The 27,999-nt window shown below is 41.4% G+C and overlaps 1 protein-coding gene across 6 annotated transcripts; it reads left to right on the forward strand.

The window, feature by feature from the left end:
• The first annotated feature begins 1,313 nt into the window (after positions 1-1,313).
• Positions 1,314-27,388, forward strand: LOC145450058 (MAP/microtubule affinity-regulating kinase 3-like). Of its 6 annotated transcripts, none has more exons than XM_080328529.1 (23): positions 1,314-1,500; positions 3,489-3,683; positions 3,742-3,795; positions 9,118-9,166; positions 9,238-9,303; positions 9,929-9,999; positions 10,905-10,961; positions 11,041-11,175; positions 11,585-11,686; positions 11,750-11,869; positions 11,936-12,035; positions 14,786-14,898; positions 16,054-16,222; positions 16,777-16,910; positions 17,156-17,471; positions 17,963-18,086; positions 18,969-19,154; positions 19,966-20,052; positions 21,208-21,543; positions 22,658-22,690; positions 24,287-24,419; positions 25,181-25,330; positions 25,923-27,388. In XM_080328529.1, the coding sequence occupies exons 1-23, from the start codon at positions 1,447-1,449 to the stop codon at positions 25,989-25,991; spliced, it is 2,853 nt and encodes a 950-aa protein (XP_080184655.1). In that variant the 5' UTR covers positions 1,314-1,446; the 3' UTR covers positions 25,992-27,388. The 6 variants fall into 6 exon arrangements, with proteins under 6 accessions (XP_080184655.1, XP_080184656.1, XP_080184657.1 ...); XM_080328530.1 differs by having other exon boundaries at positions 24,290-24,419; XM_080328531.1 differs by lacking the exon at positions 22,658-22,690.
• Positions 27,389-27,999: the final 611 nt, after the last annotated feature.

The raw sequence follows: 27,999 nt of genomic DNA on the forward strand, positions 1-27,999 counted from the left end.
AACAAGTTCTGAAACATAGTGAACAAAAAAATTTCCAAGCAAAATAGTTTGCTCAAAGCGAAGTTGTGTGAAGAATGGTATTTTTCTGTATGATCATGGAATGTATCGAACAATTACTTTTTGTTGTCATCCATTGGTATCGAGGTTAATTTTTTTCTGTCTCAATGTCATCCAGTAGCCTATATACAGGTTGATTTATGAGAATAAGCACGATTATCGCTAGGGAAATACAGTATTGTGTCTTCGTATTATAGGATTATGTATGGTTTTTGAATTCAGACTTTAGTCTGGTGTTGGTTCAAGTGTCCTGAAAAAGTCTTCACTGTTACAGAATCAGTTTTTCGTGTGCTGATGTCGAACTGGCTGAAAACGATAATGATGATTATCATCGGGATCACTTGTCATGGTCTTGGTAAAATTTGCGATATTACTGCCAAGTGCCAACTATGTGTGGTTGGGTTACTTTTTCTGTCTCCCAGTATAAATGAGTGTTTGTCGCAGTCACACAGACTCTGAAGATTATTGCATGTAGTCCGGGCGGTACGTCCGGCCTAACAAGTTGCTGGTCAATTGCAAATTCTATAAATATATTTTGTCTTGAGAAAGCAGTCAGTACAAATGTTAATATTGTCATAAGCGATCAGTCAATACAACTTCAGAGTTATAAAACTGAATTGCCTTATATGCATTGCACTCGAGTCTTTCAAATGTTGTGCGGTTGATCCCTTGGACCTGATCCACACATTGTAAAACAAGGTGTCACACGATTCCAGTCTTGTCACGCTGCGATATTTGGCTTTGTCACGTGAGTAAAACTCCCATCACGTACAATTAATCGCTGAAAAGGTACTATGATTCCTTCCTCCACTTCTCTTTACTATTCATCACACAGAAATTCAACATGTTTGTGAAAACATACCGAGATTCAGCCGGACATCAGTCTTGTTATTAGCGGTGGCAAATTACTCTCTGATATACTAAAACATACCGAGATTCAGCCGGACATCAGTCTTGCTATTAGCGGTGGCAAATTACTCTCAGAAATACGAAACTCAATTAGGTGCTGCTAAACCTCCGTCTCACATACTTTTGAAGGAGAGAACTAATTATGTTGAAAAATATTGTATTATATTCCAAGTATATTTTTTATGTCTAAATTCAACTTGCTTTGATCTTATGAACTGTGTCAATTCTCCATACCAAATACCACATACTATATGAGATTATATATTTATGGAGTTAAGAAGTCCTTTTAACAAGGCTTGACATCAATTCATTCACTGCTTTTCTATTGTTACATTTCGATTTGTGTGAACTTCACATTTTCACGCGATCTTTTTCAGATCAGAAAATAATGATTGTATTAGTAAGAATATTTAACGCTTGATAAATCACCAACAGTTGTGCGGTGTGAATATTTTTCTCGTTTCTTCGGATATCAGTGAAATGACAACAAGAATGGGTTTGCCGCCAGTCAAGGAAGGGGGAGACAATCGAAAGGTAAGTGTAGCGTTTTCCAAATGCAAAATATCATGTAGTAGCCTCGTTGGAAAATGTTAGCTTACAGATTGCGGTTGAACTGTCTGTGGCACTTTCTATATTGTAGGCCTATAACAGGAGTAGTATGTGTTTGACGTTGATTCGAGTGTATATCTGAAAATGGGATCATTCATTTCCCATGAATATTCATGTTCACTTAAATTTTGTAATTCAGGAGATTACAGTGTCATTGTAACTTTGCAGGGTCATAGCCATTCCCAATCTGCTTACTATCAAATCTTTACTTCAAATTATGACTGAACATGTGAAAGACACACATCAGTTGCAGGCAGATAATTGTGTCTTGCAAATTCCAAAATTATACTCACTATATAACAGTGTGGTAGTATTTCATTACCAGTAGTCACTTGTAGATATGGTATGTTTGGTTTGGGTGCCGTCTTCATCTCATCTTCAATACCTGTCATCAGATTGGCCTATCTGAGATTTGAATGTAGATGACTAATATGACAATTCATGGCAGGTTGTTAGTCCTCATGCTCATTTGCATTACTGTAGTGTATCTCCAATGAGGCAATGCCAAGCTGTTTAGTATGATTGTAAGATTATAATAGTGTTTCTGATGTCAGTCTTCAGGTGACAGTTCACGATGTGCGATTCAGATTTCGAAGATAATCCACTTTTATCATATGATAGATTATGTCTAGATTTACAGACTTGTAAGCCTTTAGTGCAAAAACGTTTCAGCTAGTAATAAGACTCGGGAGTAGGCTACTTGATAGGTTTTAACTGTCATAGTAATAATCATCAGTTCAACACATCAATCTTGATGCTTACTGTTTGGTGAGCAATGTTTATAGAATTACCAGTAATATAGTATTGTCACTAACAGCTGCATAAAATATGTAGTAGTACACTATATATTCTCCTATCAGTTCAATACTTTTGAATGAAAGTATTTGTGAGGTTGAAGTAGATACATATATGATATGACTATGATATTTTAATGACCTTTTGTAGTAAACTGTTGTGAGTGTAGTGATGCTGGCAAAATGCTTGAAGCAGTTTTATGAATGAGATAAAAAGTCTTGTAATGGTCTTGTAATGCATACGGTCTCTTGAGATTTGGAATAGGTTCTTCATCTTGCAAACTGATTCATCTGATGAATACCATGATTGGAAACTGCTATTGTGGAAGTATCTTGTTGCTTATAATCTTTGATATCTGTATCAATTGGAAACACAGTTAATTACTTAGTATAAATTGTGTTACTTAGTATAAATGTTATATAAATGTAGTATAAATGATGTTAAGTGATCTAATCGAATGAAAACCTGGTGTGGGTTCCATCCTACCATGCTATGAGATCAGAGAGATGGTGTCTGGAATATAGTGTTAACTGATATAACAAGGTCTTTTGACTTCTGGATTAGTTGAATGATTTTCATCATCAATCTATCAACTTGAAATATGTCATATTATTAATGTCGGTCTATAGGTGATGTTGTTTCTGCATGGCTATTCTAATTGACAAATTCCTAAAATCTTATCACCGTATTTTCAAACATTTCACCATGAAATATTGGTATGATATTTATAGATCAGTTATCAGCATATGTACTTACCTATAGTAAGGAATGTCAAAATCACATATTCTGCTTTTCTCATAGGACATTATAGGTATAGCGTATAGCCTTGATCCGAGGAGATTTTCCTCGTTTCGACTCCTCAATTGACTACCGGTATTTCCTTTTCTGTGACATCACTGAAGTAGTACTACTCTACACGCATCATATGGCCATATACACTAAAGCTAACTCATTCTCAGTGGGCTAGAATTTGACCGCATTTGACTTCATTTATTTGTTTTAACGTTGTCACAATGGACCGTGAAGCTATTATTTTCAGGTTCCTCCACTGTGACGATCCGATTCTTGTTTATCACCTTGCAATCATAGTTATTTATTAGCCTACTCGACCATTTTAGACGAGCGGAGATGGTGCTGGTAACGTTGCCAATTCACACAATCATAACCACAGCGGCAGCGTGTCTCGTCAATCAAGTAGGATAGCTTGTCCTGATGAACAACCTCACATAGGCAAGTACCGAGTGTTGAAGACCATCGGAAAAGGTAATTTTGCGAAAGTGAAGCTCGCACGTCATGTCTTGACTGGGAGGGAGGTGAGAAGTTCTAATGAATTTCTATTGCGGGTCGTGATTCATTTTCGTCTTCTTGAAGGTCGCCATCAAGATAATTGATAAGAAACAACTGAATCCTAGCAGTCTTCAAAAGGTACGCATCTTATCATTTTATCTTTTGTAGGCACATCGATTGTCATTCGCCACTGCTACATTATTCGGCTTATAGCAGAACTTCAGAAATATATGATTTGGAATTAATCAATGGAAGTGCTGCTATAATACAGACTGGCTTATCTAGAAAGCATAATAGAGGTGTACTGGTTCTCAATATTAGGTTTCCTTGTTCATATATTATACCATCACTCTGCATTACATCCCTGTGCTTTTGGCCGTGGCGACTACATAAACTTAAAGTCAAACTTGATATTTATAATATAAATGAGGTTGATTTGTATCAGGCTAATGGAAGAGAAGCATGTTTTGTTAGAACTTGGCATGTTCAGCAATTGTGATGACGGGACTGAAGGCAGTAGTGGAAGGTGCTGAGTGAATGAGTGCAGCCGTTATACAGAGTCTGATATTGCTGATCCTGATAATATTCCCTTCGGAAAGTGGACTTGTAAAATGTTCCATGTGTTATATATGTTTGTAAAAGAATACCGTATTGTAGCCGAGGCCTGCTTCAATAAAACTTTGCAGTGCATACTGTTCGTCTTCTCTGTCAGTCACCGAATAGATAACGACAACTGAAGTTCGTTTGCAAGCCAAACATTTTCTCTAGCTTCGAATCTTCTATTGTACTGTATCTCTGTACTGTTGCAATGTGTGTTCGAATATGTTTTACCCACTTCACCCATAGTTCGAGGCACCCATCATTCCAGTTCCAGATATCCGTGTGTACCCTACAGCCATTTCCTGGTTTGTGCATCTCTGGAACAGTTTTGAAAAGTTTGAAGCACCGTGGCTTGATCATTAACCGGAGTATAAAATAGACTTGTGTCGCCTGTCTGGTGAAGCGAAGTTGACATAAGACTGCCTTTCTTCCAGTGGCCACATTAGTATCTAAACCACACAGATACTCCACAGTGTCTACAAAGCAAGTGTGGGGATGTAGGCCTACTACTTTCGATCACATTTAATATCTTGAAATGGAACTTGTGGTTTTTCTTGAATCCTAATGCATTGAGTTGCAGAATATGTTGCTAAAATTCAAACGACATTAAGAGATTTTGCGAACTGTGAACTTGATATTTAGCAACTTGTGACAACCATTTTCCAATATGCATTGGTTGTATTATATCATTACTATGGCAATCTTTTTGCATTATAGCAAATTGTCGACAGCTTTAGTCTTTGCTAAGACCATTGTCTTGGGTGAAGGCTTATAATTTTGTACAGTTGAGTTGCACAGTGTTGGTTATCCAATATCCATGTTCTATTGCATAAACCTTAAAATCATGTTATGGGGGGTATTTGGTTACTGTATCCATTGCTTTAAATGTTCATTATTGATATATATACTTGAACAGCGACTTTTTGGTGTGCAATAACAAATATTTTCTAATCTGTTGCTTTGTTAATTACTTTAACCTCTGCCTGTGTATTCATGAAGTTCCAACACAATATTTGATGCCTGTTATAGTGTGGGCATTCCTTAAAGGTCGATAACGGAAATTTTTCAATGCTAGCAAATGGCAAGGGCGTTCAGTTGATCCCTTGCAGCCAAGTTCATTGAAAACGCGTGCCAATAGGCTCGTCATAATCGTGCGTCTGGCCACATGATATCCTCGTTATGTCGCTTTTGACAAAGGTATATCCTCAGCTCAAACTATCAAAGGGGATAACGTTAGCCATTTATAATGGAACATCAGTGCAGTCTCAAAGTCTCATGGCAAATCGGCTCACGGCAACGATTTACGATTCATGCCTTTACCGCGACGCTCTCGCGCATATTTATCGCGCTGACGCAACTGGCGGGCTACTTGAGCGAGCGTATATTGCGATACGCGTTTTGTTCTTACATCGGCCGTCGTTCAATTGCTGGCTGCTGCTGCGTCGATACGCGACGGCTTTAGAAGAATTGCCCGATGGCCGCTAGCGACCTACGGCAAAAGCCTCCCGAGGCTGGAGCCACGAATTTCATCGGCCAGAAACCCGCGCTTTTTGATAGCAGCACGCCCCATTGTTTCGCACGGGGTCACAGCCGACGTTGGTCTACTCAGCGATTTTAGATTACTAGCGAACTGCCTAACTCGAAAGTGGTCACGCCTGCGAGTTAACGCTGAATGGGACATCCTCTTACCTTGGCAATGTACAAAGCGGAGTTTTTGTGTCACGATTAATATACTCTTGGTATTGAATTGCGTTCTTACGTGCGATTCTAAATTACGCGCACTTTTCGGCGAAACAAGCGTGAATATGAATTATTGAATTCAACTGTACTAAATTTTATCCACGCCGTTTCAATTCCATTTCATGTAGAATTAACGATACTGCCACGCTGGTGTTGACTGTTGATTCAACAATCACTTATCACGCGGATAGCGTGTTGCCGCGAAGCGTCTTTCGTCGTAGGCCTCTCTTTGTTTCGGTGATATTTCACGGAGTTGTTTTCGACGCTTAGTCACAGCCGTTTTCGTAAATACCGATTCAAAAGCCCCAGCGAACCGCGCGCGATTGATCACGACCGCAAGCCACACGGTAACGCAACGTTTCCGCCGTAAAGTAAAATCAACTCGCTACAGAGGTGTTGTTTCGTGTCTTCGTATCAGCGCGGGCGCTTTAGATTTCGAGAAAGCGCGCTCGGAAGTATCAGGTCATGTTACCGCCCGGCGCTGTTTAAATATTTGTCCAAACGCGTTGCGGTTCTTGTTTCCGTTCCTGCTGTTATGAATTAACGGCATCCACCGAAGCCCGTGCGCGCGATAATCGCTCGCCGATTTGAATGCGCCTGTATAACAAGCCGCGCCACTAATCAATAGGTTGCCTGAAGCGCTGACGACGCTATCGGCCTATTCCGACACTCGACTAATGAGGTATTGAATGGCGCTCGACGCGATCTCCCGGCAGCCAGAATTGCTGACCTTCGCGCACCACTCCATGAATTTAAATGAGTCGTGCACCGTGATGGTTCGATGGCGCTAGGTCTTTTGTAGCGGCCGATGATACTGTTTTTGTACCAGTAGCTAAAAGAAAATGATCACAAACGCTACAGATTTTTCTGGCGTGATCCGCGCAAAAGTCGCTGGTTTGTCCTTGAATTGATGTGCGCGACTGTGGTGATTGGTATATTGAACCAAATCATATTCACAAGGCTGGCTACGTGGTTTGAGATGATCTCATCGTAACACTGCCATCGAATGGAGCGTTCGACCTTTGTTTGGAGGCTCGCTTGCTTTACTATGTCTCACATTAATCTGACACAAGATTTCAATGCTCCCGCTTGTAAAGGCGGCGGTGTCAATGGGCGAACTCTTTTCATGGAACTTTCCCATGGCCTTTATGTGTACATATTTGTATAGTAGTCATTGGCCGGATCTATGTGGGGAGCGATGAGCGATAATCCTATGTTTACTGGCACTGATGATGTCCGCATTGTACAGGATGGCAACAGGAAAGAAGCATTATTTTGGAAGACGCTCGGGTTAAACCATGTTACACCCTGTTGTTTATAAGTTCACAATTGAAGTCCATAGCCATTCTATTGATGCCTTATCACATCAAGAGGATTCAAATTATGATTAGTATTCTATTTCAGTCTTTGTGAATGGTTCGTAAACCTAAAATTATATTTTTGCCCTATAATGGAAGTTGCGCGAGAGGTCAATATTAGTATTGATTCGTCTTTGATTTTTTCCGGATGTTAATGTGTCATTATTGAATACAATAAATGTGAGTTAATAGTTGGCCGTTGTTTCACACGTTTCATCCATAGTGCAATTAATCTTCACAAATTTGGCTTAATTCTTTAGTCCTGGGCTTTGGTTGAACTTATTTTTAAACTGATGTGCACTCAATTTAAATAGTCCTTAATTCGTTATAGAATTCAATAGCATTTTGTGGTCCGAATAATGCAGTACTGCATAAAGTTCTATGACAATTACTGTCAACCGATGTCCCATGTAATATTCAGTATTTTAATTGGTTAGTTGGGTGTTTCTGGGATTATCAGAGTTAATCTTAGCGGTATTTTGCTGGCAATTCTTTTGCAATGCAGAATCCCGTAATTACTTTGATGAGGTGGTTTGATGCTTGCGCATGAATCACCCATTTGACCATAGTCCGTTGCAGTGATTTCCTGAGCACATTGGAATGGCTTGCCTTTCGAACGCTCAACTGTAAATTTGCAGCGGATGCAGCAAACCATTGTTCAAGGTTTTCCAATTTTACAGAGCTTACAATACAATAGTTTTAATATCCACCTGTGTAGCAGTTCTGCTGTTACTCATTCTCAATTCATTGTTTCCAGTCCTTTTGCTCCAAGTTCTCACCAATGCTTCTGCCTTGTGTTTGTGTTTGGTTTATTGTAGACCGTGCAGGTGCAGTGGACCATTGTTTCTCCATTCGAACCGATTAACTACTTTTCATTCATATTCCCATCCCATGCATCATTTATGAGTTGGCCTATACCGTCAGAACTGCTTTTGATTTGTTAAGAATTGTGTCTTGGTAAGGTGTGTTAGATGTCATACTGCAATCTTTTTAGATAGGTGCTCTGGCAAAATTGTGAAATTTTGAAAAATTCACAATTTCTGTGACTTGACAGGCATATTCTATACATATTTTTCATAGCCTGCTGCTGGGAACTGTTCGACCTGAAGATATTTTACTCAGATTCCCACTAATTCTTCATGAAAGTAATAGATTCCGCCTTATCATAGCATATAAGCATAACTCGTACCTTAATCAGTACAGTTGACTAGAAGATCTGAGGGAGCTGATAAAGTTAATATCGCTGCAAAATGTATCTTATTTATCAATCAATATTGAATAAACTGTCTGTCTTACTTTCTGTCGGGTATATAGATCAATTTGGCTGTATTTTGGACTCGTTACTTTTCTTAACATCAGCAATATAGTAATCTTATTGATAATGTACAGCGATGGTTCTCAAACGTTTTTAGACACGTCCCCTTTATAATAGTGAAAAATTTCGCGCCCCTCATCGTGATATCACAAAATATCGAAGAGAGCAATCGGAATGCTAGCAATCCCAACGGATAGTTTGATGGCATTAAAGGTTTTACCTGTAGATCGGAGAATTCTCAAATATGAAATTCCGACAATAGACAGCAAGAACCATCAATTGGAGGTAAATCACGCGGAGCGCGAGAGATATTTCAGTTAACTACGGCTTTGCGCCCCCCTTCAGATACTTCCGCGCCCCCCAGTTTGAGAACCACTGACTAATTTTACTTCTTTAGATGAGGATTAATTGGTCGACTATTTCGAATGATGTTTTTTTGCATTTCAGCTTTTTCGTGAAGTCAGAATTATGAAGCGATTGGACCATCCTAACATAGGTACTGGACTTATAGGAAATGATGACAACACCCGCATCATAAATGTTAACGACCGTTGACTTCTATTTCAGTAAAACTTTACGAAGTCATTGAAAACAGCAAACAACTGCTTCTTGTAATGGAATATGCTAACGGAGGTGAGCAAGCCTTCTATCTGGTTGGAACATGCGACTGTCTCAAATAACGGATAGTTGCTTATGCATGGCTGTCCTGGCATTGATTTCAGTTATTTGTAGCATGTTGCAGGTCATAATGATACTCCAATACCTTATGTCATTTGATCAATATAGTACCACAACCAGAGCACTATCTAATTATAATTTATTTACTATTGCTGTATTTCAAACATCGGATAAAATGGAGTTATAAATGCTGTTATGCTTTTATTAAATCTCATAAACGCATACTCATAATAAATCTCATACAATATACATATACAAGTAGTCCTACAAAACAGCAGATTGAATGACTCAACTTTAATGTGTGGGCAATATATTTCATAATCACCTGGAGATTTTATGATACAGTGTTAAACGGTGACTGCACCTAGAGATTTTATAATTCCTTTATTCATGCTGCAGAGGCAAAGAAATTTGACACTCCTGGTTCACTCTTATTAGGCCATTGCACTCAGTTTATGCCCCTGTTCGTAGTGTGTATTGCAATATAGGCCTACAAGGCTTGATTTGAGATGAACCTTGCCTATCACAAATCCTCATCTATTCTAGTTGTTTCCGTTTTTATTGTTATATATATTTTTAGGCGAAGTGTTTGATTATCTTGTTGCTCACGGAAGAATGAAGGAAAAAGAGGCCAGAGCGAAATTTCGACAAGTACGTTCAAATACTCTTATCGCACTAATATTTTTATTGGGCGTTTCAGCATCTCGTGCCAATTCCGGTTAAAATCACAGGTATAGTGTGATGTGTAGGTCTCTGATGATAAACTGTGAACAGTGATTACATGAGAAATCGCAGGCTGGTGTCTTGGTTGCGCTTACCCATCGTTGGGGTAGGATACGGTGGGCAGTGGGCACTACTTGTTTTCATCATGCAACATTTACTGAACCACTTGTGAATTCTGAATTGATTACCTCTGAACTTTACAACCTCGTTTCGTCTGTTATTTAGCATGCAAGTCTATTTTTAGAGCGACCTTTTGTTATTGTTCGCTCTAGCGTGATGATGGCAACAAGTTGTTTTTATCGTGTGTGATTTGAATGCATAATACCAAAGTTCCTAACAATCTCGAGGCTGGCTATTTGACCTATTGCTGAAATTTACGCTCATTTCTTAAGGTGCACCCAAAACTGTCATATTTTCGTTTAATGTATATCAGTGGTTCCCAACCTTTGACTCATCGCCTCCTATATTTTCGAAACAGCAAAAGACGACATATTGACAGGAAATTTTACCCAACTAAACTCTGATGGCTAGTGAATTTTGCTAAAAAACAAAGGTCATTTTTTCGACATGACTCCCGGACGACGTATTATCAGTAAGAGTTTACTTTTTTGGGGGCAACCATCAATGCCGATCTAGAACGACCTGTTTTTCACATGCGTTTCGCGCCGATTAGTTGAATAAAGCTGTTCTAACTTTTTTGTTGGTTTTTCCATGTTGGGAACAAGCGATGTATATCATCCTCTTTTTTCACCGATGCTTAGCCCAGTCTAGATAAGACAACATCATTTTGTTCTTTTTCACTTGTTCACTAACTAGTCGAATCAATTTTGCAGATTTTATCTTCAGTGCAATATCTACACTCGAAAAATATTGTACACCGAGATTTGAAGGTAAGGTCGTGAGACGGCGATACATACTTGCAATATCTCAAACGTTCGGGGCAACATTCGAAGCGCGTTCTTTTTTCAGGCAGAGAACCTTTTGCTTGACTCGGACATGAACATCAAGATTGCCGATTTTGGATTCAGTAACGAATTTACACCCGGTTCAAAATTGGACACGTTTTGCGGTAGCCCGCCGTATGCGGCTCCCGAACTTTTTCAGGTAAATACAACCCAGATGTATTTCTAGGTCAGTGACCGGCTATTAACCGATTTCGCATCCGTTTTAATATTTTGCGATTGTCAACTCGACGATTCTTCCAATTGTGCTTAGATTTCATTTTACGTCGCTGCTGTCCAATATTAGCGAGTTGTCACAAAATCAATAAACGTAACGGTCGGTCGTAGCGATGCTCAATGCTCACGCTTCAACTGTTGTGCATAGGATAATATTTTACGTTGCTTCTTTAATCATACTTTGGATCAGCCCGTGTAATCGCATTTTTGGTAGTATTGATTTCCATTTGCGACCTGTGCTGTAAAATTTTCACGTCGCGTTAGAAAACCGTACAAATACATTTAGAAAATGTTTTTGCATTTTGTGTGACATGTAATTTGGTACAAACTTCTAGGGTAAAAAATACGACGGTCCGGAAGTGGACGTGTGGTCACTGGGAGTCATTTTATACACACTAGTTAGCGGTTCGTTACCTTTCGATGGTCAAAATTTGAAGGTAAATATATCTTCTTACTAGCGAGCGACCTCCGGAGTTATCGCATGAATTTGCTTTTCGTAGGAACTTCGGGAACGTGTGTTGCGTGGAAAGTATCGCATTCCCTTTTATATGTCTACCGACTGTGAGAATCTCCTAAAGCGTTTCCTAGTTCTTAACCCGCTCAAAAGAGGCACGCTTACCGTAAGTGACTGTGGGTGTCTCGTGGATTCCACCTCAACTCGCGTTGCTCTTTTTGCATTCCGGCAGGCTATAATGCAGGATAAGTGGATGAATATAGGACACGAGGATGACCCACTGAAACCGCATATACATCCGGAATTCTGTGACACGGACAATGACAGAATATGTAAGTTCATTGACTGTTACTTTAGTAATGGTGTGGTTTATTCAATGTGTAGTATTGCAGTAATGGTGTTAGAGCTATCGATAATTTACGTGTGATGTTGATTATAATAGTGTCGTATATCAAAGTATTACTAATAGGGTCTGTTTGTTCGAATTGCAAATTTTCACCCCGTTACTGTTGCAGTGTTGAAATACCGTATCCACAAATAGCTCTGTGTTTATTGACGATAGTGTATCGTCTGGTGATTCGATTTGTTGTATTCTGCAGCACTTCTGTGAATTTCATTCTAACTTTTTAATTATGCATAATTTCCAATATTGGACGTAACTTAAGGAAGGAAGTGCTTTAATCGGAGATAATGTCATGTTCTGTGTTGACATGGAAATGATCGAGTCAAATATTATTTGAGTAATACAGGAAGGATGCTTCTCCTATTGATATTTTTATGAACATTTTAAATGAGATATCTGTCGGGCTGAAATGAGGCGTTAGTATTAGACTAGACAATACAGTGTTTATTCTATTCTTTTCTGTAAATGTAGTGCTGTGTTGAGAGTACGGGTGTGAACAAGATGTAGCCTAGGTAAAAATTGATTCAAAGGCAGCTTGTCAATGGGACACACCTTATTATTACAGTCAACATAATTGATTTATATCTACAAAACTGTATCTTATGCTCAGAACATAATTGCTGAAGCGATAGGTCTAGAAATAGGTCTAATTGTGGAACCATTTCTATTGGATGGCATCAAAACATCGGATTGACTTGACTCTACAACATTTTAATGATAATAATTTTGAACAGCATAGCATAAAGTGTTATGCGTTCCGTGGCTGTAATTGCTTTAAAACCTATTTCCGACATTTGGTGCATTCACCCATAAGTTATTTTCTAGGAGTCAGTCTCAAGAGACATGAGTCTGGAAATTGAAAGTGATTCCTCCTGACCCTGGCACATAATTTGCTTAGATTCTGGGCATGTTTGTGTAACATTGTTGGGAATTGTGTCCGGCCCAGACTCTTGAAGCATGCTGTGTATTGTGCTTGTACCGACCACAGATTAGATGCATTATTTCCCTCGGGGATATGTGCAGCAGCAGATGAATTGTACTTTTGATTCCACAATGTGTTTTCCTTACTGGTAATTGCTCATTATTGGCAGATCTTTATTGAAAATAACCCGATAAATAGGGATTTGCGGTGTTGATGATCAATGATCGGTGGAAATATGGCCGAGTGTTCTCTGTGCTCTAGTGGTGATGTTTTTCAAATTGACTGTGCGATCTAGACTTTGCCATTGATCGCCTGATATTGCTACGATTGTCCAGTCTCACTCCTGCTATTAAATGAGTGATGTAGCAGAAAGTGCTTCTGGGATAAGCCTCAGTAATTGGTTCACGGATGGAAACCTTGCGTGTCTTCCTGTTTCAAATGCCCACTTATTGTCACATTAAGATGTTGCACCCGTCGTTTCAAATATGGACTTGGACATACATACCCTACCATGAAAAATCAGCAAGCTCAACTAATACCGCTTATGAGTGCATGTATGGGCATGTGTTTCCCAATATTGAAGTCATAATTGATGATACGATTGTTAATATACAAAGTTCTTTTTAATTCTCTACTAGTTACTGACGATTAACCCTGATAGTAAGATTATAGGAATATGTTCTTCAATTCTGCTGACAGTAATCGATCATTGTAGTTGCTGGTGTTTAAGGAATAATATATCGGAGCTTACACACTCTGTAGTAAGATGCTGATTTGCATTTTCATGAGTGAATAGCCTGTAACGAGTACCAGCATATGAGTAATGCAGGAAGATGATGAGTTTGGTATGGCAGGCCTAAATGGTCCTGGATAGGCTGGGGCTTGATGTAAAAATCATTTTGCAATTGGGTTCCAGTCAATCAATCTGTACAAGCAATTTCCTTGATGATATCTTGCTTGAATGACAATATATGATACGATTTACAATATTTCCCAAACTCACCGCCAACACCTATGGGGGATGTAGTGGAATCGGGGGTTGTGAGAAAACGAGTTTCACTATAGAGTGATAGGGTCTGAGATGTAGACGAACAGTTATGGTGGGTCGTTTTACGTTTTCTTTGACAGTGCTCTCTAGTCTTAGGTTTGTAATGGAGAACAACTGAAAACTATTGATGAAATGAATACTAGCTTTTAAGGCTGATGCTAGACGCAGAAAACTTATATACGGTTATACAATAACCGTTGCATTATGGACATTGAAATTTCGAAATATATCACTTCGGATTTTGGGTTTTGGTAATTTCAAGAGCTACGTAATGATAACTGCACCCTGAAATGATGGAAGTCATTAGTAATAATCCATTATGCTATTTAAGCTGTATGTAATTATGGTGTGGTAAATGTATTCATGAGGTTGGTCCATGTCTGAAATTTAATACCAAAACAGCTGTTGGGCATGAAGTTTCCATGAAATGAGCACAGTCTTATCCATAATGAAGATAATTGACTATACACAAATCTATTAAGGAAAATCCGGACAATAGTTTTTTTTGCTTCCACTGTGTCAACATTCTTGTCCATGACCGCAGCGAATTAGTAGGCTATGTATGTCCATTGTCCATCAAAGTGCACAGCCCATTGCTATGACTTGAGTGTCGAACAATAAAGTAGCAATTGTCAATCTTTTGATTTTGCCTAATTTGTGCAATGGTGCCTTCATTATCAGCATTTTCATTGCCTTTTACCATGTCCAGGTGCAATGGTGGAATTGGGATATAAGCGAGACGACGTTCTCAAATCACTGCAGACCCGGGCTTACGACGAACCTTTCGGGACGTACTTGCTTCTCGGAACAAAGCCTTCCGAGGTAGGATAATTATTTCAACGCAGACTTTGCCGAGTCCGTGACATGTTCTTGCCTGATAAATAATGCATCCGCTCGTTCGACATCGATCTTGCCATGGCGGTTTATCGCGAAGTCTAGTATTTTATTGTGTTCTTTATGACACTGTTCGCAGTATCAAGAATAATAGATGTAGGGTGTATATTGTGTGGAAAACAGTCCTGAATAGTATTGTTGTATAACTTTGTCCCTAGTTTTCCTTTGTTGTCTTGCTTTTTCTAGCCTTGGCGTTGTTGAGTGAGACCGGTTAATAATATCCCAGGAGGGTATAACTTGTAGTGACATTTTATTATTGCCCATGGTCAGGCTGTGCTGAATTATAACATTTTGAATCAACCTTATATGCTCGCCTGGAATTCGATATGGTGGTGTCGAGACTGAAATATGATACGCTACAGCGAGGTAACAAAGTATTGAGTGTTTCCTAATAAATCACAAGTACCTAACTACCCATGTTATCGATATACGCATGCTCATACGGCTTCGGACCCGTGCTGTTTTAGTATTGGAAACGATGTGCTGGTCAGGAGATGACCGAGCTGGTGCTGACGAATACCTGGAAGATATTCTCTTCAAATCTGAATGAATAACTGTATTAGTCACGGCACGCTTTGGACAAAAATGCTTGTGGCAAAACGCGGGTTATATGTTGTAACTAGTTTGAGTTCTTCACTTACGATTCGGGGTTTTGAAAGAATTGGGAGCTTGCCGGTCGTGAAGTATTGAATTAAGATGCATAAACACAAGGAACTGCGCAAAGATATAATCCAATAACTACTTGACATTAACACATAATTTCATGTTGTCTAATCCTCTATTGGAGGTTAGAGTGGTTTAATCATGAACGAAAGAATTCTACATTTTCTTTTTACTGTCTGGCCACGAATATTGAGTCATTGCGTGTTATACTTGTGTGAAGTGGTTCGTTTCCGCGCAATGGCGTGGCAACATGGTAAATTTGCCCCATGTAGTAGCCTAAAGATGAGGCGGATGTATTCCTACGGGGTATTATTTCATTTGTAAATCTGTGACGTTTCACCAGGCCTACGTGTTGGTTGCTCTGATTCTGTACCTTATCATTATTATAGGTCTCGTAGTTTTATCGGTTGTTTGTTTCAGTTGTCGGATGGTTCCGCGTCCCGGTCTGGCAGCGCGATATCGCTTGTCGGAAGAAATTCAACCAACTCGTCACAGTCAAGTGGGCAGCAATCCAACAAGCGCGTACAGCGGAGTGTGTCGGCAAATACAAAACAACAACGTAAAACAAGTCAGGACGCGAGCTCTGGTGGTGAGTCTGCTATGTTTTCGGGCTGTTGTGGGTCACGTTGCACTTTCCTTGACAATGCTCTTGATGCGTTGATGTGAAATTATTGATGATTATAAATTTCGAAAACTTATTCAGTTGAAGTTCGACATGATGGAGTGTCTAATCTTCTTCATAGCAATGAGATTATGGATATTGAAAATTTTCGAAATATTTCTCCTCAGATTTGTGGTTTCAATATTATCCAAAGGTCACATAGGCCTAATGATAACTGTACTCTCAAATGATGGGAATTGTTGTGAATAGTCCGTTATGCAATTTAAGTTGTGTGGAATTATGCTGCGTTTAATGTATTCCTAATTTTACGGTTGACCTACGTGAGATCGGCTGGTTTACGATGTTACGTGTTGTTAATTGAGTATTGATTATCAGCGAAGGTGTAGTGTTGTCTACCGCTAGATCGAACGTCAATGCCCCCCCCCGTAAGTTTGAAGCATCCTAGGCTGTAAATCACTCTAAAGTAGTAGATTCAATGCCAGATTCTCACACTATGCCCAATAACTCGTTTGCCTGTCAAGGAAACCTCGAAATCATCAACACTGGCCAGTGTGGAGACGGCGCCAATTCAGGCTGTGCGTTAGTGGCTGACCGTTCACAGCAGAGTGCGGCCCTCGCGAGGCAGATTGAGAAGGATCGAAGAATGTTGCAAGTGGTATTTTGTTTTGGCAGTAAGACTAAGTTGTGGCTGGTTATTCATTTTTCAGTAGTCGAGGCGTTGATGGTTCTTTACATGAACCCTGTTGATTTTGGTGTTTTTGCCGCGTTCAGGAATATGTGGCGCACTTTCTACAGTGTCGCTGTATGCAGTGCCAGTGTGATTCGATAGCTTGAGCGAAATAATGCAGTTTTGAGGGATACGGAAATAGTGCGTTCTGTTCTATTCACAGTTCTGTTTAGAAACAAGGCAGTGCGGACCAGGAGAGTTTGACTTTGAGCCAGAAACCGCACGTTAGAAGCACGTCTGGCGTGGCGACGATTGTCGTCCACGGTCCCGTGTTGACACGTGCCGGAATCAAGGGTCAGGGTGACGGTCCATGCAGCGGAATGCTCACGACGAGAGACAAGACAAGGAATTATATTTTGCAAAGCTTGCAATGTCGAAGCTTAGAACGACAGGCGAGACGAAACGCTATCAAGTTGGACAACGCCCATCTGATGCGGCGCGGCAAGGCTAACGGGTGTCGTAGCGATATAGTTCTTTCCACTGTGAAATGTGAGTCGTGCTAATCGTAGGCATTTACATTTTGATCTGCTCAAGACGTGCAATGCGATACGCAAGACACAGATGCGATGAAATAAACAGGTTGGAGGATGTCAAAACGACAAACAGCAGTCTCTTAATTAAACACCCACCTTGCCCTAGTGCCTGACGTAGTAATTAAACACCCACCTTGCCCTAGTGCCTGACGTAGCAGTTCTTGTATAGAGCTTTCGGCTGTCTTTCTTTAAACGCTCTTCCTTACTCAAATTTCATTCGATTCCAAGTATACCTCTTTTATCGGGTGTTTCTCTGAGCATTTTTTTTGTAAGAAAGTGCGACACCGGCAAAGAGGAGATAAACCTGTGAGGTATAAAAATTTGGTACTGGCGAAAATCAAGGCGGTTTCTGTTTGGAATCCGTTTCGTTGAACCTAACATCCTTCGTGCAATTTGCGGCTCGGCTTGCGAATTGAGTTCTCTTATCGCGGTGGTTTTTGGTTGCAGCGAAGTCCGCCTCCCACAAAGTGACGAGAGCCACGTCGTCGCACGGACATCACTCAACCGGAATCAGAAACGGTCATCACAACGAATCGTCCGGCGTCAGTTCCAGCTCTCAGGAACGTTCCGGGTGTGTTTTCTAGTCGGTTTACACATGATGTTTCTTACTATTGTTCGTGAACAAACTGTATGTATGGTGCGAACGTTTTGCTCACATTCGGTGAGTGAGGTCCCTGTTCGTAAACAAACCTTGGCAGGCTCTGCGTAGTGAACGTTGCTTGGCAGTAGTGGAAAGTAATTGTAACACCTTTGATTGAAATTGACATGAAATACAACTTTCTGTCGCTACCTACATCGTGGTGACCACAAGAAAGAAACGCGGACACAGAACTATAAGATGAACTTGGCAATTGGCATAGCCGGGAATTTGATGGATTCTCTAGAATTAGACCTGAAATATCACGATCTTCAGCTGTGAATAATATAATGATTTGCCCAGAACATCTTGCTTTAGTCATATCGTCATGAGCGACATTTTTCGAATGACATCAAGCGTGCTGATTAATGACTGCCGTTATTGCAATATCTTATACAGACCGGGCGTAGACATAATGGTGAATAGTGGCCATCGTTGGTACTTAATTAGAAGTAGGTATAACATCACTAATTTCTCCAGTACAAGTAGAAGTAGCGAGGTCGAAGTAAGTAAAAAGTATTATGGGCCTGTTTAGCCTAAAAACTGCAAAGTCATAACCACTTGGGTAAGTGGGGCAAACCTATTTCATTAGTCCGTAAAAGTAGAAGTAATTCGTTACCGACTACTCCTGAAATTGACTTGTTTGAATTAGCATTGTGTTTGTTTTCACAATAACTTTTTAATTGAATTTAATGTCTAGGTGAACCAGAACCTTTTAGGGGTTCACACCATCCCAGTGTCAATACTGATTTCAAGTGAATTTCATTCCGACTGATGCAAACGCCGCGTTAAAACTCAGCTGGCATTTTATGACAGGCCCAGGTCGCCGAACGACCATTCCGTGGCTCATAATCCTAACAAGTCCGACATCCCGGTCCGGGGCGGCCCGGTGCAAAGACCGGAGACGGCAAAACCCAAAGGGTCCGACAGCATGACCCGCCGAAACACGTATGTCGCCGGGGAGCGAAGACAGGACAGAACCGGAATCCCGAGCAGTACCAGGTATGTTCTCTAACCGCGGTGACAAATACTAGTCACCCGGAAAGTGAACTTATTTTGGGATAGCTGAGGTTACCTCAGAGCTGTGGAGTCGGTTCACTTAACCATTTTCAATATACCGACTGCAACTCCGGCTACAACATTACCTTAAGCCTGTTGGTTTATTTTTACTAATTATCATTACCAAGTGAATCACGGAAAGAATTGGGAGTTTTTGAAGATATATAAACGCAAAAATCTTCATAATTTCTGTAATTGCAAGGACACTTTGTAACATTTAAGAACATAAGTAGTATGAGTTGGAGTCCCTCCAACCCCCCCCCCCTCGTGAAGAGAAGATTCAACGGAACCCGAATCCACAGCCCTGGTTACCGGAACACTCAAATTTAAAGAGGCATATTCAAGCGTGTAAATCCGTGATTGAAGTGTCTATCCCAATTGTTCGAGTGAAGCAATGTAGGCATTGTGTAATACTGCCGTTGTAGACTCAGAATTGCGAAACGCGATTGCGATATGCGAGCCGTACACCAATGCCGATCTACTCCTGCAACCTTTGGTAATGTATAGCTTTGCGTTGTACCGTCCAGGTAAAGTACGACATACATCCTCATTCCTCACGTTACTTAGCAAGAAATCTATTCACTACTGTCTGCACGGTGCAGCATAGCTTTTCTGTTGCGCCATAGTGTTTGCTTTGCGTTGTTAAAAGGGAAACGTGGGCGGCGATAGGACAAAGCTGTGATGTCTCTTCAGTCAGCGTGTTCTAGGGATTAGAAGTCCAAATTCGTCTTGACTCTGTGTTATTTGTATCCAGTTATACGGTGGCGCCAAAGCCTGTTGCTGCGAAAAGTCGGCAAAGGAAATCTCATTCCGTCGCCTATGACGGCGTGATAGTCGATACGTAAGTGTCGTGCGCTATGTCACGATGTCGTTAAGCATGGTCATGTGCATAGCCTCGTGTACTGAATATCACCTTTCATTCTTCGCGCGCAATCCGTCTGCGTCGCAAGACTGCGGTGTCGTATTGCGCATCCTGCTTGTTCCGTGGAATCAGTTTTTATTTTGTTTCTTTTTATTTTTGAAAGTTCGTGTTCCACTTGCGAGCCTGTTGTCGTCTTAAGGGATGAAACATGCGAGGAAAATCTTGTATGTTTTCGGATGTGCCTTTGCGTCGCGCTGCCGTTCCTTTCCGATCTTATAGGCTAGCGCTAAAATTTACAAATTGAATTAAGACTACATTCATTTCAGTTTAATTCATCAACTCTGAGAATCTGTGTACCCCTTATCAAGAGTTAACGGACAATTATAAACATATAAACATGTATTCAAACGAAAACAAAATTGCCAAAGATAGATGTAACAATATAGATTTTAAAATAACACTACATGAACTCATCTGCACAGGCAACTATGCGGTAGTCGTAAGAAAGAAAATTGTGTGAGACCTAGAGATGAGAATTATAGCAGTGTACATCAATGCAAAATTTTGAGATTGTTAAGGAGAACGCCTCCTGTCAACGTAAATTTGGATTATGTAATTTAATGATCGTCGACTCCTATAAAGAAAAATGGAACCCAGATCTGCCCTTAGTAACATGGCGTAATTGTAGTTGGTGGCATTGGCCGTGTGTTAGCTAACACGACATTCGAGTTTAGTACCGCTAGTGACCTGTTCAAACTGATTGACAGTGTGTATAGTTTTGCAATCGGTTCCAACCAAGCAAACGACGGTGTTTTTGATCTCTGAGCCTGTGGTCATTCTAAATTTGCAACACGACAATGAGTGCCTCCTATGTAGGTCCCTTAGTGTCAAATTCCTGTAAATTGAAGCTTCTTGTCAAGTGTAGTTCTGCGGTTTCTTACTTCTTCCTTTCTTGAATCTCTGGAAACCGTTGAATCGCATGTTCCTTTTCCTTTCGCAGTATCCAAAAGCGCCAACACACATTTCGTACAAGGGCTTTTGAGAGAATGTAACGTCATTTGTTCTCGCTACTTTCCGCTTCACTCATCACAAACGATTCTCGTCACCCGCTCAACGCTTTCTTTTTTTTCCCAGCCCAATCCCAAACAACAGAAACGTGTCGCCCGGGCGCCACGGTGGCGCAGGCCAGGGCCGGTCTGGCGCCGGGACGCATCAGATCTCCACCACCGGCACTCCGGCGCCGACAAACACCAAGTTCCCACGTAATGCGATGGAGCGACGCACGTATCACCATGGCACCCGGGACAGGGCCCGCAAGCCCGCCACTTACAACGGACCGCCACCGTCGTCACCCACGATCAGCGAGCATATATCGGCGGGCCGGGCCGGCGGTTCGCGGTCCCGGAATTCGGAGCTGCAACGCGAGGGCAGTGGCTTTTTCAGCAAGTTGTCTTCCAAGTTTGGGAGAAGGTAAGATGTGGCGAGTAGTAAATGCGTAGACGGGGTAAGGTGCGTGTCTTAATCAGCGGCGACCGGAATGCTGCGGTTGTAGTTGTCTTCGAGTCTGGTGGGAGTGTGTCCAACTGTCCACGTGTCTGCGCGTGATGTTATTTTCGATGATAGCCCACGTGGGATTGATCGGCGAGATTTTATTGCGACGTATTTCCTACAGTAGGCCCGTATTTGCACGAGAAATAAGCGTTAGGACTCGAGGCTGTTTCACATGTAGCCTTTTTGGCGTTGCGAACCCTGGCCTCAGGGGATTGGGACATTCTTGCGCTAAAATGACGTTTTCCAGAGAATATTGGAAGGATTTCATTGACAACACGAGAGTCACCGGCATATAGATTGCGCCGAACTGCATAGTAACAATGACAAAATACAGAAAAATGGTACTAAATTACATGTGAATAAGCCTGTTTATATCAATCTGTGTTGAAAGATATCAAGTAATGCTCAACGAAACAAAAATACTCGATAGTCTCCCTACCAATACTTCCTGGCTATCTTCTAACCAACGGCCAGCCAGCTACCATGTCATGTAATGTACCTTAGATTGGCAGTCCGCCGTATCTGGAGACCTAGGCAGCTATGATCTTATGTAAATTGTGAGGGAAGGTATTTGATGTCATGAGATGAACGTAACGTTAGCCGTGAAACCCAAATCCACATGATTGTGAATAAATGCATTAATACCATGTGATAGAAATGTTGTGACAGCGTAACAAGTCAACTTTCATGGGAAGCGGATATACCGTTACTTCAAAAGCAATGTACGTCAAATGAATATGGATTTTGTGCACATAACGGGTATATATATAGATACTGGCATGCATGACTACTTCTCTCATTGCCTTGTTTTTTTCTGTTCAACGCTGGCCTGGACAGTTAGATGTTGATACAAAGATAAAAGCCACTCTCACGAAGCTACATTTGAAACAGCCTTTAGCTTATCGATCGCCTGTCAGAGTGACGATCTCTGTCAGTTTTCCGCCCCGTCTCTCATCGTAGTAGGTTGCAAACATCGTGTCGCGATGGCGTCACGGTTCGACGAAAAAATATTTCCTTTTAATATCCGTTTCAGACGCTCTTTCCGACTGTCCAGACGCTACGACCGGTCAGTATTACATTGCGAATGCGCAGCAACCCAGATTAACGTATAGCCGTTTAGCAACGCGACTGATTACTTACATATAGCGTTTCTTTCCGAGTAACGGCACGTGCACGGTGCGCGGTAATCTGTCAGCGCGCGGGATTAATCTGCTTGCGTCTGTTTGGCTGCAAAGTTGTGACCGACCAATTGCCGAAATGTATCGTTTCGATCAAGTTTAGTTTGGTAATATCCTGTTTTTACATCACGAAAATGTTGGATTCGAGTATTGATCGGTCGCTTATATGAACTTGCTTCGAGAAGTTGATTATGTTTCTAATGATTGTTGCATTGATGAATCGAAACGATATCACCCCAATCCAGCCTATGATCAAACGAATAACTTATAGCAGGTAGCTGTCAGCACAGCGCCGAGCCCCGTGTGTGTAGGCGCGATCCAGTAGTACTCCTGTAGCCTGTAAACCGATTTGTTTCTCAAATATATTTGCCCATAGTGTGCCAGTCTTTACCTCAAAATATAGGATCGTAAATAGATTGTTGAAAATTGTGATAAGTTATTACCGTCAACTCGGTATATGCGCGCTTTGGTGATCACTTCTCTCCTTTACCTATTCGCATCGACTCCCGATCTGCTACGTAACCTTCTCTAATAACGCGTTCGGGACCGGGGGGTGCGGCGGAACGTCCCTGCCCGAAACGGTCCCGGGCTTGCTTTAGTCCAACGGCGTCGACGCCACGCCGTTGGATGCATGGATTTTCGGGGCCGACACGCATGCTCATGCTAACATTACTTTAACCGGAATTCCGATACCTACAGCATGGGACTAACACGCCACTTCGGCGACTGTCAGATTCTTTCGGTTTGACATTTTGCGAAAACCGGACTCGCAAAACAGTACCGGTGTTTCTGATTTGCTGACGGCAATGAATTATTTTTTCATGTCTGCGGTCTCGACTTCTGTGACCCGGGTTGACGTTGTTTACATGTTTACACGACGAAATCTTTTTAAATCAGGCCGTATTTTCTGACATTTGACTGTGATAAAGGAAAATTTCAACCTATATTTGCCCGTTGATATGAGTGGTCATTACGGCCAACTTCTCTGGTAGTACAATGCACAGACTATTAACCCAGTGCCGCTAATCGTTCGATTCTGGTAGATTTCCTGTGACGTTGATAGTTTACTACTGTACTTTTATATATCATCGATGCAGAATTACAACCCCTTCACGACTTCGCTGAAAAGCAAAAATCTGTTCATATTCAAGCCAATTTCGCTGCAAAAATTGGTGTGTTTGGCTGTGAAGCCTTGGCGAAATAGCAATCCTGACTGGGGCACTTGAGAGCTTGTTGAGTGCATTCCGAAACAATGGTGAAATATTCTTGAAGTAGAATATATTTGGAGGCTTGCGGCCTTCTCTGAACAAAGACCTGTTTCGACATTTATATGATTCCATGCGACTATTTAACGTGTGCGTGCTCACTGCTTGCATCATCGATGATTACATCTAGTCAGGAATTCTAATGACAGCCGGGTTCCCCTTCTCGTTTTTTTTAAATTGCATTTTACGTTTGTTCACGCTAATTCTGTTACAATACAGCAGCTCCGGGAGGCCCGTTCCGGAGAGCGAGAGAGATAATAGAGAAACCAAGCCGCGTTCTCTTCGCTTTACTTGGTCGATGAGAACCACGTCTGCTATGGATCCAAACGATATGATGACGGAGATACGGAAGGTGTGAATGTTCTTGGTGATACGTTATAGCATTATTGAGACGATTTCTTCATCAGAGTGTACCTCTGTCCGATGATACGTCTCTCGAAACTTGGACGTTCGTACCCCCTTGAATCACATTAGCCGCTAAGTGTCATTTGAATTTTTCTTTGTGGGGATAAAATTAATATAATCAGATATCTAGGTTATGCATCGGGGATAGTAAATTGAGAGTCATTAAAGTACTCACAAGAATGGTGCGGTAACTGTCATTTGTTCGTAGCGCGCGATTTGTTTCATGCACCTCTATCGAGCTATGACCAATGCTGGGACCTGTTCCCCGGACTGACGGCGTCATTTTTTACTACAGTAATTGAAACTGTCTAAAAAGCCACCATTTCGACAAGTATCAATATCATGTATTTTGTAATCTGGCGTTGTGTTAATTTCACTTCCCTCCACGTCGAGCTTGTCTTGGGAGTTGGTGGAAATGTATTAAATCTGGTTCTGTGAATGATACGGTTATTGCTGACTTTTCTCCAAATCCCCAAATGTCGATCCGATGTGTCATTGGGGCAAAATTCTCTACATTACTGAATTGATCTCTTATAATATGAAACTGCGTGTTTTGAGAACCAGATGTATCATAAGATATACCTATATCATCTTGACGAAGCTATTGCCGTCCCAACAACGCCAGGGACTAGATTCTTGATGTAGTTAGGCATGAATTGTATTGGAATGCCCAAAATAAATAACATTTACATTATCTCTTAAATGCAGGTACTGGACGACAACGGCTGTGACTATGAACAACGGGAGAAGTTTTTGCTGTTTTGTGTGTACGGAGACGGACACACCGACAACCTTGTCCAATGGGAAATGGAGGTTTGCAAGCTGCCAAGGCTTTCGTTAAACGGCGTGAGATTCAAGGTAATTTTCCAGACTAGCGCTGTGGAGTTTTGTAATCTTTTGTTGTGAGAATCGCTTCACATTTTGGTGGCATTAGATATAGGCCATGCTGCAAGTGGCATGCTGCGATTGGTGTGGTTCAAGTAGTCAGCGTTGGTATTTGATTAGAAGTACATGTAATGTCGTAAATTTCAACTCGATTACAGGCAGAAGTAGCACTTTCCAGAACATTTCAAAACTATTGCAAGTGGAAATGGATTTTGAAGCGTCGGTCGTTAATCGACGAGTCGGATACTTCGAAATTGAGAGATACATCTTCGCGGTTCATGCAAAATCACTTGCGACTCCGCGCATAGATGTAATCTTCGAGAATATACTCGTCTACTGGGTCAATTTTCCACGCACATTACTACTATTTAAAAGCGATACAAGCTTATCTTAACACTTTCTACTTCAAAATTAAAAATAGTAAGCATTTTGCAAAAAAATGGAAGTGGCAGTAGTGTAAAATGCAGCTGCGTGAGTAAGCAGCAAAGCCAACTTGACTTCTTCGAAAATGTATAAAAACTTGTTACTGACCAACTGTGATTTTTTGTGTGCGTTGTATTTCCAGCGCATATCCGGGACCAGCATCGCGTTCAAAGATATCGCTTCTAGGATCGCCAACGAACTGAAGCTTTAGATTTCAGGATTTCTTGTCGAAGACGGGGGGGGGGGGGGGGGGGCGTTTGCCGTTAAGTTATATTCCTTTTCTTCGAAGCGAGGTCGAACCGCGCGATACCGCCAAATTCGACTATTTCGAGGTGCTAGCACGGAGTCGAAACGCAGAGCGTCTACCTCAGGAACTTCTGTCTGACCCGTCTCTTGTGGGCGGGGGAGGGCCGTTTGTTGCTTTTCTGCGCGGGACACGACGCCGTACGCTCGTGTCGTGTTTGGCACGGCTGCGTCCCGCTCGCTACAAAACTCGCGCCAAAGAATGATCGCAAATGTGCATTTCCTGCGGCGGGACTGCGTATGGTACAGCTTACTACTTTACTTTTGACGGAAACGATGAATCAGTTCTGTAACGATGATTTTTTTCAATCTATGTATCATTTTGCCGCCATGACGGAACGCTAAAAAAAAACTATATAAGTCCTGTATTCGACCCGGTAAGTTTCAATGGCACGGCAATATCTCTCGGCAGTTGTGACGAAATTGGTATATTATTTGCCGTGCACGTGCGTCGTGACGATATTTTACTTGTATATGTTTCAAACCCGTCATGTCGTGTGGTCGTATTCTTCTTGCCTTTGTCAAGATTATGATCATATTTGGTAGCTTTGAGTCGATATCTTTTCCCTTTGAAAAGCATCATGTCGAATCGGATACTGATTTTGTAGGTATAGTGTACTCGCCGGTGTGTTTTATGCGTTGTCGGTTTACATACGGCGAATTGCTGTTGGTAAAAGTTGCCGGGTACTGAATCGGATATTATCATGCTAAGAAGGTGCTCTCTATCCTGCCAAGCCAACGTGATCTGACGACGTACGAGTGAGATTGTTGACGTTTGAACGAGTCCGTTTCGAAATGTTTTCTGCAGTTAATCCGACGGCTATGTACCGGGACTGATGTAGAGTGAACCGATTAATATTTCTTGTCTTCTGTTTCACGCTCGGGTGTCGCGTGCGACCTATTCTTTCATTTTATTTCTCAAGTTCTTGAATTGACGATAGTTTATCGCAAGCGATTGCACCAGGACTTGCGGTGCATGCTTCAAGTGCCGATTGTTCCTCGATTTTCACGGCGTTGAGTAGAGCTCACTGTCGTCGCCTGCCTTAATTCAGACATAGTAGCTTGTGTATCGTGATCGGACGCTGCTGTTGTATTGGTTATGTCGCAACTCGGCTCGCCCATGGGTTCAATCCAGCTGCCTTTGCGGGTGAAATGCTATGGTACCAGGCTGCTTATCCCGAAAAGCGAGTTTCGTACTGTGCTCGATTTAACTGTCTACTTCGTTGCTTAGTTATTTGTTTTGCATTGTTCAATTTTACAGAATGCTATAATAGCTTTGGTTGGAAACGCCAGCCAACATTTAAAGTCTGGTGCTGATTTTTTTTTGTGGGAGTTGGGACTGGGAAGATTAGTAACTCAAGTGTATGTTCCCTTAGGTTCTGACTTGAGCCTTGCCGTGAATAAAGCAGCGAGTTCAGCACGGATTGGTCGGGAGGATAGATGGTCCATGCGTAATGTCCATGGAAATAGACAGCCAACTAAGCAGTTCCCTGAATTGGGTGAATATTCTTGAGAAACGCCGTGGTGAATTGATTGATCCCACTGTGTATGTTTAAATCTGTACAACCGTAGTCTTAAGGCCGTATCAGACGAGGCGATACCGGCGATGTCGGCCGATAATTTCTCTACTATCATGTGAGAGATCGTTGCACTTGATTAGTCTCAGAAGGCGTTGACCCGTTGCATTTAAACCTGCTCGGGGATGATTGACATCTGCGAATCGGTTTTTTGTTGTTGTACAGGTCAGGTACATTGTACATACTACCGTATTATGATCAGTGATGGACGGATAGTGATTTCTGAGAATCCGAATCGATCCGACAGCTCAAAGCTCTGAGGAGCAATCCTTCCGAATACGAACAGTCTCATCCAAATACCCATGCAAATCTGAAAAATCTTGTCCATAATCCAGAAAA

This window comes from Botryllus schlosseri, chromosome 11 (genome assembly GCF_051294905.1).
Source record: "Botryllus schlosseri isolate E-star chromosome 11, Bs_hap1, whole genome shotgun sequence".
In the NCBI taxonomy this organism is placed as follows: Eukaryota; Metazoa; Chordata; class Ascidiacea; order Stolidobranchia; family Styelidae; genus Botryllus; species Botryllus schlosseri.